At 46.2% G+C, this 13,763-nt stretch overlaps 1 protein-coding gene across 2 annotated transcripts in view; it reads right to left on the reverse strand.

Moving 5' to 3' along the window:
- The window catches only part of YEATS2 (YEATS domain containing 2), a 1,667,962-nt gene that overhangs the window by 962,374 nt on the left and 691,825 nt on the right, over window positions 1–13,763 (reverse strand). Inside the window, exon 14 of one of the 2 annotated variants that reach the window (XM_069213698.1) lies at window positions 9,630–9,800. The exons of the other annotated variant lie outside the window; for it this stretch is intronic. Coding sequence (XP_069069799.1) covers window positions 9,630–9,800 — 171 coding nt within the window. The remainder of the gene's footprint in view (window positions 1–9,629; window positions 9,801–13,763) is intronic. 2 annotated transcript variants of the gene reach the window in all.

Genomic DNA, 13,763 nt, shown 5'->3' on the forward strand with positions numbered 1-13,763 from the left:
GTCAACTTCCTACAGGGGGTATAAGGAGGGTGTGCAAAAAGTGCTTGCATTTTGCTGACACTCATGGCCAATTTTATGGCCACTAGGAAAGCACTCTTGATGGTTAGCAACCAGAGTGGGCAGTTGTGTAGCGGGTCAAAAGGACGAGCACATCAGAAAAGTCAGAACCAGATTTTAGTCTCACTGGGGCATGGTGAATGGCCAGGGAGGAAACATGTTGAAGACCTCTGAGGAACCTAGACACAAAAGGTGACATAAGTAAAGCTGGTCCAGCAACTGCAACAATGCTGAAATGGATGATAAATATCAGAGAACTACTGGGCTAAAGACAGAACAAATAGTAAAATTCGAGAAAGGGGTGCAGAGAGATGGTGGATGTTCCTGGATGCACACCATGCCACAAATATGTCCCAGCTGCAGGCATATACTGGTTTTGGTGGAGAGACAGCTGACTGCCAGAACAACATCACAGACTTCAGGAGGATGATCAAAAGCAGTCAACTGTTGCAGCATATTCACCACACATGAAGGCAGAGGGTGTGCAGGTTCAGGTGCAGGACCATCCCCTGCTGCTGCAACAGGATATCCTCCTGAAGAGGCAGCCTAACCCAAGGACAGGTGCTCAAAAGTTCATCCGCCAGCCTCTCCATGCCCAATCCAGTGCCACAGGAATGACCCGAGCTAAGTTGTTCCTGATCTTCTTGAGAACTCTGGGCCACAGTGGTATTAGCAGGAAGGCGTACAGGAAGTTGAAACTCTACTTGAGATTAAAAGTATCTTCAAACAAGAGCTGCCTTGGAAACTCCATCGGGCAGAACTGCTGACATTGTGCATTCTCTGTGCTGAACAGATCTAACCAAGGTTCTCCCCACTCTTAAAAAAAGACTTAGCGCCACCTCTGGATGGAAACACCAACCATGATCCGCTAGGCATTGACAGCTGAGTTTGTCCCCCCTGATGTTCAGTGAGCACGCCATGTGCTGAACCAACATGGCCTGATATTCCAGCCAGGTTCAGAAATGCAGGGCCTCTTGACACAGGGTCCACAACCCCACCCGTCCAGCATGTAAGTGGTGTTGTCTGTTAACACCTGCACCAGTCTTCCCTGAGCGGAGGAAGAACGCCCAGAGCTCCAACAGGTTGATGTGGAGCCCAAACTCTGCCGGACACCAGAGTCCTCAGATATCCACCTCTCTCAGATGGCCACCAGAGTCCAACATGGACACATGTGTCACTAAAGTCAACTGTGGTTGGGGAAGGTAGAGTGGTGTGCTGCTGACCCAATCACAGTTCCTCAGCCACAACTGCAGTTCCCTCCAGGATCTGAACCATGTCGGAGAGATTTCCCTAATGCTGTGCCCACTGGGACTTCAGATCCAAGAGCAGGTCCTGCATATGCCAACGGGCATGTGTAAATAGAAGGATGCAGACCAGGAGGCCAAACAGTCTCAGAGTCAGTCTAACCACAAATCCACAATAGAAGCTGATACATCAGATACATAGGCCAAATCTCCTGGACTCGTCAGTTAGGGGGATAGGTCCGAAACGGCTTGGTTTCTAGAACGACCCAATGAAAGGAAGTGTCTGAGAGGGAGACCGGTGTGATTCAGAACAATTATAGTGAACACTACCAAATGCAGGAGGTCCGCTGTAGTTTGGAGGTGAGTGACAACTGCCTTGGACGAGCCTCCCTTGAACAACCAATCCTTGAGGTAGGCGAAGACAAGCATCCTTGACCTCCGCAGATGAGATGCACCACTGTCATCAATTTTGTGAACACCACGGAGTGCAGGTGCAAGGATTATTACGAGGTGGTCTTGGCCCACCGTGAACGGTAGGTAGAGCCTGTGGGCAGGCAGAATAGGAATGTGGAAGTATGCATCTTTCAAGTCCAACGCACCATCTAGTATGTTTCCATGGCAGACACGACTTTCACTAATGTGAGCATTCTGAATTTGTCCTTTTTTAGGAAGAAGTTGAAAAGTCACAGGTCTAGGATAGGACGGAGATCTCATTCCTTCTTGGGCACCACAAAGTAGTGAGAATAGCAACCACTCTTACTCCTCTTGAAGCTGGCACCCGCTTGATGACTCCCTTGGCCAAGAGAGCCAATGCTTCCTAACATAGCAAGGTGAGATGTCTTCTGTCACCCAGTTGTAAGGTGTGGCATGGGTGGAGGAGTTTCCAGAAAGGGGATGGAGTAGCTCCTTTGACCTTTCAGTAAAACCCACTTGTCAGATGTTATCAATGCCAGCAGTGCAGGTGATGATGTATCCTGCCCCCACTGGATGTCCATGTTCGTATGAGGGAACAGTAATAGGGTTTGGAGGCAGCCAGGGGGGTGGTAAACTGGGCCAACCCCTGGCTAGTGGCTCCACCAGGTCTGTGGGAACAGCATCCCTGGAAGCATAAAGGTCTGTTGGCCGTGGTGGCTAAGTGAGAATGAACGCAGCTGTGAGCCCCTTCCCTAGCCACAAAAGGGGCAGAAAGTGGACTGGAGTTGGTGAGGGGCCATGAATAGACCCAAAGAACTTGCCATAGCTCCGCTATCCTTTAAGTGGTCAAACGCGGAGTCCGCCCTCTCACCAAAAAGGCCTAAAGGGCATCAACAAGGAAATCGCTCTACCCAGCAAGTCGGTCATATCCAGTCCACATCTGATGGTGGACTGCGCTGCATCTCTGCCATCTGCAATTGCCTGCAACAGTATGGCTTGTGCCTCCTCTGAGACCATGGGCAACACTTGTACAACCAAGAACCACATTTTATGGGGTATTGGTCAAAGAGACATGCAGTGTACACCGACTGCAGTGCTAGGCTGGCGGAAGATAACATCCTCTTATTGAAGATATCCAAGCCTCCTGGATTCCCTATCCGGTGGAGTGATAGGGAAGTTGCCAGGGTTGACTCTCAAAGTGGAAGCTTGAATCACTAATGTCTTCAGGGTGAGGTGCTGGGTGAGTAAACTGGGGCCCCCATAATCGGGGGAAAGCAACTGGCAATTGTTCTGTGCACAGGAGCCCCTGTGCAGGTCTTGGACCAGGCCCAAGGAGGACATGGGTAGGTGCTTCATTAAATGGAAGCAAGGGTTCGTAAGGGAAAACTTCAAGAGGCAAGACATTCTTCTGGACTACCACTGAGGGCAACTGAAGGTACAAAACCTCAGCCATCTTTCACACCACCATTGCAAATGAGGCACCCTTCTCTGTAGGGAAGGTGGGGGGGAGAGACCAAGCCAGTGTCTGGCAAGGTGTCTAACCCACTAGCATTTGCCAATTTTTCATAACAATTGTCCTTATGTTTCGTCTAGGGGATTCTGGTATACAGATGAATCATCAGACCCATCCCGTAGGGTTCCCTCTCCAGGCTGTTAAATGAAAAAGGCACTGTCTTGAACTCGAAGGGCATGGTCCGGAATGGCGTTGGACGAAACCCGTCTGGGCTCGGTGTGGAGTTGGAATGTTGGAGATGGCACTGCTGGGAGCATCAGCACTATAGAGGGCACCAAGGAAGGTCGCGGTCTTGCGGGCAACACCCCGCCAGATCCAGCAGTGGATCCAAGGGGCCTGACTAGTGTTGAGGGTGAACCCGCCAGCTGGGATCCAGTGGAGGCCCCACCCAAACCCATGGGGCCTGAAGGCACTCCAGAAAGGTCAGTCAGTCAAAAAAGGAGGTGCATGACCTCACAACACTCTTTTATTTGGCGGGGTCAGCCTGGCTCTGGGAAAGTCAGGGAGGCATAGAAAGGACTCTGTTACAGGCTCTACAGAGGAGTGAGGCCTAGAGTGCCAACACTCCCACACCTCGTCCGAGGATCTAGGTGGGCGTCGCTTAGTCGAAGACATCTTCTACATCTTTGATTTCTTCTTTTGGTGGGATTTAGCTAACAGTCTGTATCGAGATTACCACCATCAAGTGTAGCTCTGTGAGCTGTCCCTTACCCTTCTGCGTGACCTGGATCGTGAACGTCATGGGGTCGTCTGACACTGGGCAGCAAGGAGCTTGAGGGAACGCTCCCTCAGCCCCTTCGGGTGCATGGTGCAGCAGACAGCGCAGGTTTTGGAGGTGTGGTCACTCTCCAAGCACCACATACAAACCAAGTATGAGTCTGTCCCAGGCATCTGCCTGTGACAGGCACCACATGGCTTGAAACCCATAGATTTCTAAGCAGATATCCCTATCACACCGGAGAAGAAATTCTCAAGAAAGCTTGACCAAAAGTTGAAAAAATAAAAATAAGTAAAAAATTGACCGAGGATTAGCTCTTCAGGGATCAGCTCTGACTGGTGTGAAAAGGAAAGAACTGACATCATCACTCTTGGAAGGAGCCCATATAGGCACTGTGAATGTAACTTCCGGCGTGGAGCCGAACATCTATCAACTACCAGCATGCTGGGGTACTGCTTGAAAATTTCTGGATCCAGTCTGACGCTTGGGGGATAATCTAAGGTAAGGAATCTGCAGCTAGAACTCTTTTTGGGAATAAGAAGGTCAAAGGAATAAACTCCCATCCCTTGTTGGTGTGGAGGCACTATCTTCTATTGCATTTTTCTAGAGGAATGCTTGGACCACTTCTTCAAGGAGGAGAAGATGGTCTCTGCTGAGAAGGAGTGTGAGAGAAGGGATGTTGGTAGAGGTTGTGAGAAGTTCTAGGCAGTAGCCATGATGAATCACCATTAATACCCACTGGTCTGTTGTGATTTTCTCAGAACAAGAGAGGAAATCGCGTGTAGTCTCCGCCTGACAAGTGACATGGTTGGTTGGGAGGATGCGAGGGTAAAAGGGGAGGTGGCAGGAAGGGTATGTCCCTACTTTGAGGTGGAGAATCCTTTACCTCCGCCATTACCTCTGTTATTGCTCTATAACCACCCTTGGAGTCGCCCCTACCTGCTGCTGTCTTTGGTAACCCTGCAGCAGGTCAGCTGAGGTGGTAGTTCAGAACTGTTGTGTTCTTTTTAATGTTTTTGAACTGTGTCCTGTGGCCAAAAAATAATAATCAGAAAACAACAATCTAACATGGGAGTTGTACCCATGTGCATTTCCCACTAAGGGAGGGTTCACAGCACATTTCATGACTTGAAATAATTTTTCCAAGAAAATAAACTTGTAAATATCCCAGCCCAACTCATGATGGCAAGAGGAGACACTTCTGCCAGGTGTTGAGTTAATCCTCAAGTCTCTGTAGTATCTCCGATTTGGTGTGTGACAAGGTTTTCAGTGTTGACAAGAGCTTTGTGCCGCCTTTGTCACTGCATTTGGCAATGCCTTGAAGAGCAAGCAGAAATACTCACCACCCTTATATAGAATGGGTAAGGCTCTAGGTGGGGGTTGATGTCCTTGAATGGAGTCTTTTTTTTTTTCTTTCTTTTTTTTACCCAGAGGCCTTGAACTGGTGCCAAATGCAGCCCGAAGGCAGTCTTTCATGTCCATGTTCGGGGTTTGATGACTAAATCCTGTAGCAGTCATGCTTCACCTCGGCATGGAACCATCTGTGCTTAGAGGTATGGAACTTGGGCCAGATGGCATTCTTATGACATGTGATATGGTCTCTGTATGAGGACCAGTAGTCTCTGGTGCCGGCTTAACGTCCTATACCTCCTCGAGGCCTGATGGGCACAAATAGCCTGATGTGGACTGTGAGTCACCTGGGCTGCAGGGACTCCTGATTAGCAGGCTTCTCCATCCTTCTCAGCACTATAGGGATCTTCCTCCCCAAAGATATCTGGAATCTTGAAGGATTCCTGCTGGTGGATCTTGCGAAGATCCCAGAGCCTTTCCCTTCGATACTTGAGGGTTTTCTTTGAACGGAAAGCAAGGCAGATCTTGCAGGTCAAGAGTTGTATTTATGATCGGGAGAAAAGCAACTTGCAGACATGTTGGTGACCCAACAATGAATATTTGGAAGTTTATTGAGGGCAATATTGGAAAGGGGTACTTACCATCACCCCCTTTCAGTATGCATTCTCTGGTGATGAAGACTGAAGAAGAGCATGTAGTCCTTGAAGGGTAGGCGGAGCCTGATGACATGGCTCATGGGTACCAAGTGTTGCTCGTCGGGACCTCCGCAGGTATGTGAGAAGGAGAGAAGGCAGTGGCTTGTTAGAGAACTAGTTACCCTGATGTGTCAGTATTGAAAATTAACCTTGTGGGCCTGAAGAACATGTTTAGAACACAATAAACCAGGAGCCCTCCTGGAGAGAGGCCAAGCCCTAAAAAAAAAAAAAAAAACAATCTACCATGGAGTCATGCCCATGAGCATTTCCCGCTGGAGCCACAGCACATCTCGTGAATTGCAAGACTTCTTCAAAGAAAAACAACTTGCAAATATCCAAGCCCAGCACTTGATGGCAAAAGTATGCACAGTATTTATAGCTATAGCCACACATGCTACAAACACATTTTCCCTTGATGATCCTTATCACTACTACGTCACTAGCACTCAATCACAGGACCCATAAAAATTTAAAAACAACATTCTTGCATGGATAATACATCCATCAAGTAACGCAGCATTGATTGCCAGTTTATGAGACCATGAACATCACTTATGCATGTGGGTTTTTATACAACTTTACAAATTACTCTTCAATTTCATTGCTACAGGAAAAACATACTACAAATTATCCAACTTCATAATGCTGCGCCAGAGAGTGTAAACACAGGTACAGAGCACAGTGCTGGTCTTAATGACACATCATATACATTTCCCTTAGACAGTGGACAGGTTGGTGAAGATCCTACTAAAGTGATTATTTCAACTAACCCACCCTTGATCAGCTCAGCAAAAAAAATAAAAAATTAATCAGCCTTTGTGCCAAAGAGGTCTCTGCTTTGCTCTTGGGTTCCATTAAACAATTATGCCAAGTTACTCTACAATATTCTATGTAACTGTGAAAGAATTCCATGCATAAAATTGCCAACTATTTTTTAAGTTCACACAGAAAATAGTTACAAATTAAAACTCGTAAAAGTTTTTTTTCAGTCAAATACTACCAGAGCAAAAATTGACTTCATCTCAATGAACTTCTAAATAGTGACCAAATGCAATATCCCCAAATGTATGTTCAACGATAGAAATTTTAAACTCCCAGATAACTAAGATCAGACATGCCCCCAAATCCTATATCCAGTACTCTTGTAAAACGACCAATTTTTAAGTTTATGTAAATCTGCATCATAACAACTATTTTCTCAAAGGCTGATTAGTGCAGAACTTAGTGATATGATAGTCTTCAGAGTCCAAAATGCATCTGTTGGAGCAAAGCCAACCAGACTGTTTCTGTGGTCCAGGTAGGTGTCTCTTCTAGGGCCCCCTGCACGCCCCTAGGAAAAGTGGGTACCTATCAAGGCCATCAACGTAGAGTAGAAGACTTTGAGAGTCAAGTACTCACATAGAGTATACTTTTGTATGTCTGGAGAGGTCCTAAAAAGGCAGGTGCCTGCCAGTTCCCCTTATGTTACAAGGACAACACAATATGGTAAACTGACAGCTAAGGGCGGGGAACTGTGGCTGCTTTGTGCAGGAGCAGGGCTGCTTTAAGAGTTACACTGCATTAAATTGGTATGTAGAGACAGGACACAATTTGAGAGTTGGCGGTTTAACTATGACCATATCCCAAATCTCTCGAGCGTGGTGGGGGTTTAAGAGGGCTGTAGAGAAATAAGAAGCGTTGAGTAACTATGGCACAAAGTGACCCTGTTGGATTCTCTACCCAGCATACAAGAAGCAACAATATGAGGGCCAAGGATGATATCAGTCAATAAGTGGATTAATGACAGAAGAATTTATCTTGAATAAGTCATCTCTCACTGATCAAAACCATTGTCTTGATTCTCAAAAATTTAAGGAGTGGCTATTAAGTCAATAGGCATTTTTGCAAAGGTTTCCTTTTCATGTGTTACTTCCAAGCCCTTGAACCTTTCTCCAATGTATAATTTTGACAGTTGATTTGGTCAAAGAATATGGGCTGTACACACGGAATACTGTTAATGCGCATTAGACAAACACGTGTGATTTGTGTCATGTAAGTTTTTGTCAGCCCACTGGAAGCTGGATGAATAAAGTAACTCAAAGAACTCCATAATCATGGCACAAATACACCCTGCATCAGAGGACCACCCACCATTATCATGTTCCATTTGTGCTATGTAACCCCAAGTCAAGGTCGCCTTATCAATCTTGTGTGGGTCTTTCCTGGATAATCTCCCTTACCCATATAATCTTGCCCTGGCATATTTGCCTATATATTTAATTTTGCAGCCTGCTGCATTTCAACATTTTTTAGAAGAACCGCAATACATTTATGAAGCAGTGACTTATTCCTGAAAATTGCATATTGACACTCTGGTACATCCTTTTCATGCCATGTGAGTTGGCCGGAATTACGTTTACTAATCGAGCATGCATAGATATACATTTCACTCTAAAGTATGCCAAACAGCCTTTCAAGATCGTGATGCTGCTGGAGAATGAACCTAATTTACTGAAACATGCTTGATGACTGTGGTTTGCACTTTGGATGCGAATAAATGATTCTGCAGAGTGTCCAAGAGGGAACACTAGTTGTGCCACTTAAAGGAGCTGGATGGCAATGTCAGAGTAACAACCACAGTGGAATGATCAGAAACACTCCTTGGCAGGAGTTTAAGCCCCATCCATTCAGTCACAGACATTGTGTGTGAACAAGCAGCAGTGAATATGGAACATCATGTCATGGATGGAGGAATAGAAAGTAAAGCCTTAACTTGGATCTCTCCCAGGAAGTATCTTTACCCATATCCGCGCCCGCCCCATTCCCGCCCTCCCTTTAGACAGGTTTAGTAAAGAGTGATCTGACATTACATCATGGAAATATTGCGGGCCGCCTGTATTAGAACTGCCTGTGTTAACAAATGGGTACCGCATGTCTCCCCTCCCAACCCGCCAAACCTACTGATCTATGTATTTTAAGTTTGCACTCTTCCTCATCTACAATTCTTCTGACGTGTCAAAAGGACAGTTCCTTTCATACTAATATGGCTGCCCCTAGTGAGTTTTAAGAAGCAAATAAGTGATGAGCAGAGGCACTTTGCTCACTCAACCTCTCCACATCTCTTAATAAAGAAAGCCACAATAGAGCCCAAGACTTTGAGAAGAAAAGGTAAGCAAACAGGAGGGCTTAGAGAAAGAGAGGGGGATTCTAAGGACAAGAAGAACCCTTTGAAGAGAGGAGAGACAAAGGAGAGACGAGGACTTAGGTTGGCAATCCAGTTCATGGAGGTGAATGGCGGAATTCAGATAAGGGCCTAGGGCATGCCTTGGGTGAGTAGGGAATGGATCTGTGAAGGGAGGAGATACAGAGGTGGTAAATATTTCTGTCCCTTTTGCAGGTATATTTCAACAGGAGAAACACAATTAAGAACTCCCTCTCCAAGTTAAAAGCACTTGTGTCAAAAACAAAGTAATTTTATTCAATGATTAAAATCCTTCATTTTCATGATTCATTACTGCCACATGACACATTATACATCTGCTAACAGTTAGACATTATTCTACAAAAAATATTACAATACATTTCTAACACACTGTTCTTTTTTTCTTTTCTTTTTTTTTTTTTTTTGAACAAGCTAGATATTGCATTAATAAAGGTACCTTGCCTGGTGTACTCGGAACCTCACTGACATTCACGAGAGGCTTTTGTGGCGACATGGAAATAATATGGTTGCCTTTCACAGAGACATACTGCTGGAGTGCTGGCTGTGAGGATGTACTAGTAACCAAGGACGGATAATGAGGCTCTCCGGACTCCTGTTTGATAAGTACCTTCATCATAAAAAGAAACAAATTTGAACTACTTAAGATCGCAGATTTTGTTCCTCTATTTGGAAACGGAAAACAAAGAGAGCAAAGATAAAAGAATGAATAAAAAAGTGGTTTAGAAAAGGATATCAGAAGAGGAAAAACGGAGATACAAGAAAGCTACCAAAAGAATTAAGCATGAGAAATTGACTATCAAGAATAAACATAGGTGTGCAATGGTAAATCTGAGTGCAATGGAATAGAAGGACATCTTGTTCTGCATTCCCTTTGTGAACATTTGCTAGCACAGCACCTATTCACCCAACTAAGCAAGCAAGTAGCTTCAGAAGGGAAAACGTGCTATACTTCTAACTAAGGAAGACACGTGCCATACAAGCTCTTCTCTCTATATAAAATGTATAATTGTGATATTTTTTCAATGGAAACACTGAGCACCATTGCTAAAATCACTACATGCCACCCCGATGGGAACCAAATGGAGGAAAAATACCTGTCACCATAAGAGGAACTTTAAATACAAGCTCAGTGTGGCGGAGAAGTTTCTTCCTCCAAAGTCACTTATTGACTGATATCATCATTGGCCCTCATACTGTGGCTTCCCTCCCCCGTATGCTGTCACTAGATTGGTTCTGCAGCATTAGGTTAGGTCCATACCTCGGGACTCTGAATTGAATATATAAGTGTATATATATATATATATATATATATATAAGTATGGAAGCAATGACAAGAAATATGGATGATGCTCTTGTTGTGGGGTTTGAGGCACTGAGATCTGATCACCTCCAGAGAGAAAGAATATCCTGAAATCCAGGAGAGCTGTTGCAACGAATGTGTCTGGAATGCTCTTCTACCAAGTTTAAGCTGTCTTCATCAGGCATGGAATGTGCCTAGAATCATCTCCCAAGTTTAAGCTGCCTGCATCAGGATTTCTCTAGGCAGCTCCTCAAATTCAAGTAAGATTCTAGAATTTCAATTCATGAATTAAAGGTCAAAGGAGCCAATAATTCCCACAGAGTAGGTTGTTCTAAAGAAGGGAGATTGTTAAGGCAGAGGTGAGGCAGAAGAGGGAAAGAGCTTGTGTGAAACTGTAACTAGTAACATGTTGAGAATAATTTTAACTCTGCCTTTGTCTTAACTTCACAATCAGGGCAAACAAGGCACAGTCACTAGATGAGACATCAGGATAAAAGGACAAAAGGCCTGATTCACAAACTGCAATTTTATTAGGTCGTTACTTACAACATGTAGGAAGCTGGCCTGGTATGTGGTGGGTACCCAAGGTACTTATACCTTATACCAGGTCCAGGTATCCCCTCTTAGTGAAGTGTAGGCAGTGTATAGAAGCCAGGCTCTCTAGAGGTAGCTGTGGATGAGCAGCCAAAGGCTTATCTAGGAGACAAGCAAAGCTCATGCAATACCACTATAGTCGCACATCACTTGCACACATGAAAGAAAACACTCAGTTGTACAAAAATAAAGGTACTTTATTTTTGGCACATATCACAAATTACTGGACAGGCGACCCACCCTTAGGAGGTAAGTAATCCACTAAATATATACACTAGCAATCCGAAAAAGGCATAGAAAAGGTTAAAAAAAAAACAGTGTAAACAGTAATAACCAATAGTGACACTGGGGGAACACAAACCATATACTGAAAAAAATGGAATGTGAACAAGGTATCCACACCTAGGTAAGTAAAATGTTTAGAGGGGAGCTGGAATATTAGAAACCCACAGAGGTAAGTACCACAGTACCTCCCCAGCTACCAGGAATGCAGGAGTGAAACACTGGATTTACCCCAAACCACCTAAAAGGAAGTAAAGAAGAAAAAGAAGACACACAGAGAAGACTGCAAGAAAACCAGTGGTGGATTCCTGAAGAGAGAGAGGACACCAAGTCCAAGAGACACAGTGGAGTTTAGGAGGAGTAGGAGGTACTACCCACCCAGCTGTGGATGCAGGAGTTGCTCGATGGTTCTGAAGAACAGGTCAGTACTGCAGCCCAGGAGTCTGTGAAGAGTTCCAGATGGATGCAGAAGATGTCCTATGCCGGAAGGAAGATTGCAGACGGTTGTCGGTACAGGATTTCCACCAACAACCCTTGGCAAAGGCAAACTCGCAGTTAGTGGAAAAGAGGTGCTGCTGGGGACCAGAAAGGCACAGGAGGACTCAACCCAGGCATGGGAGTCACAAGGGACACTCAGTGTCGTAGAGAGTCTACAGAAGCAGAGGCAGCACCCACAGGAGTCCCATAGGATGGGGACACAGAAGTCAAAGAAGTCCATGCAGCACTACAAAAGTGGATCCCACAACGCAGGAGAACCATGCAGGAGGCTGGGATTTGCAGGACGGAGTGCTGGGGACTGGAGCTGCACATCGACTGAAGACCCCTTGGAGGAGACGCAAACAAGCCTTGGCAGCTGAAAGAGACGTGGTGCACCAGGGTGCTGTCCTGCGTGGGAAGGCAAAGGTTTACCTCCACCAAAGCTGGACAGCTGGCAGAGAGGACCAAGAGGACTACTCCGGACCACCACCCGTGATGCAGGATCCAGGCGGCACAGCAGGAGAGGGGATCCCGGCAGCCAGTCGTAGCTTGTTGTAGGTGCTTGTGGTTGCAGGGAAGTGAATCCTTCACTCCAAGGGAGATTCCTTCTTCTTGTGCAAGATGAAGAGTTGCAGTCTTCGGAGGATGCACGGTGAAGAAACTGTTGCAAAGCTGGCAGGAACTTTGGATACAATGTTGCAGAAGAGTCTTCCTCGTGGATCTGCAGCTTGGGGAGTCCTGGAGGGTCCAGTCGCGGTTCCTCCAGAGGTCAGAGGTCAAAGTAAATGTTGCAGAGGAGTCCTGCTGAAATCTTGCAAGCCGAATCTGAGGACCCCACCCAAGAGAGTGACCCGAAATAGCCCTGAAAGGGGGATTGGCCACCTAATCAGGTAAGCACTGATCAGAAGGGGGCTCTGACATTACCTTCCCGGCCTGGCCACTCAGATGCTCCCAGAGTTCCCTGCCAACCTTAGAATCAAGATGGCAGAATCCAGGGTCCCTCTGGAGGACCTTTGGGCACCACCCTTGGGGTGGTGATGGACAGGGGAGTCGTCACTCCCCTTTCCATTGTCCAGTTTTGTGCCAGAGCAGGGACTGGTGGTCCCTGAACCGGTGTGGACTGGTTTATGCACAGAGGGCACCAAATGTGCCCTTCAAAGCAAACCAGTGGCTTGGGGAAGCTAACCCTCCCAAGCCAGCCACACCTATTTCCAAAGGGAGAGGGTGTTACCTCCCAAAGGAAATCCTCTGTTCTGCCTTCCTAGGCTTCATCAGATCAAGCAGTAGGAGGGAAGAAACTTGTCAGAGTTGGCAGCAGCTGGGCTGCCAGAGAAACCCTCTAAGACTGGTGGTAGTAATCTTGGGTGTCTTCTAAGGAGCACCCTGAGTGCATGGAATCATACTTTCAATACTTGCAATAGTATTGGGGTATGATTCAAAATGTTTGATAGCAAACATGCCCAGGTTCGGAGTTACTGTTATGGAGCTGAACATAGGTAGTGACTTATGTCCAGTACATATATAAAATGGCAGCACGCACTCATGAAGTCCAGTAAAATGGTGCTGGAGTTCATGGGGGCACCTCTGCTAGTGCAGGGGTGCCCTCACACACAGGTACCTGCCCTCTGGGCTGAGAGGGCCTACCATAGGGGTGACTCGCAGTGACCTGTAGTGAAACCGGGTGCATGCACCCAGTTCACGCAGATTGCAATGGCAGGCCTGCTGAACCCTTTGCATGGGCTCCCTATGGGTGGCAGAATAACTGCTGCAGCCCATAGGGATCTCCTGGAATCTCAATGTCCTGGGTACCAAGGTACCATATACTAGGGACCTACATGGGGGTACCAGTATGCTAATTGTGGGAAGAAAATGGTACAATTAAGGGGAGAGAGCAAAACTACTGGGGTTCTGGTTAGC

The sequence above is a fragment of the Pleurodeles waltl genome, chromosome 11, assembly GCF_031143425.1.
Source record: "Pleurodeles waltl isolate 20211129_DDA chromosome 11, aPleWal1.hap1.20221129, whole genome shotgun sequence".
In the NCBI taxonomy this organism is placed as follows: Eukaryota; Metazoa; Chordata; class Amphibia; order Caudata; family Salamandridae; genus Pleurodeles; species Pleurodeles waltl.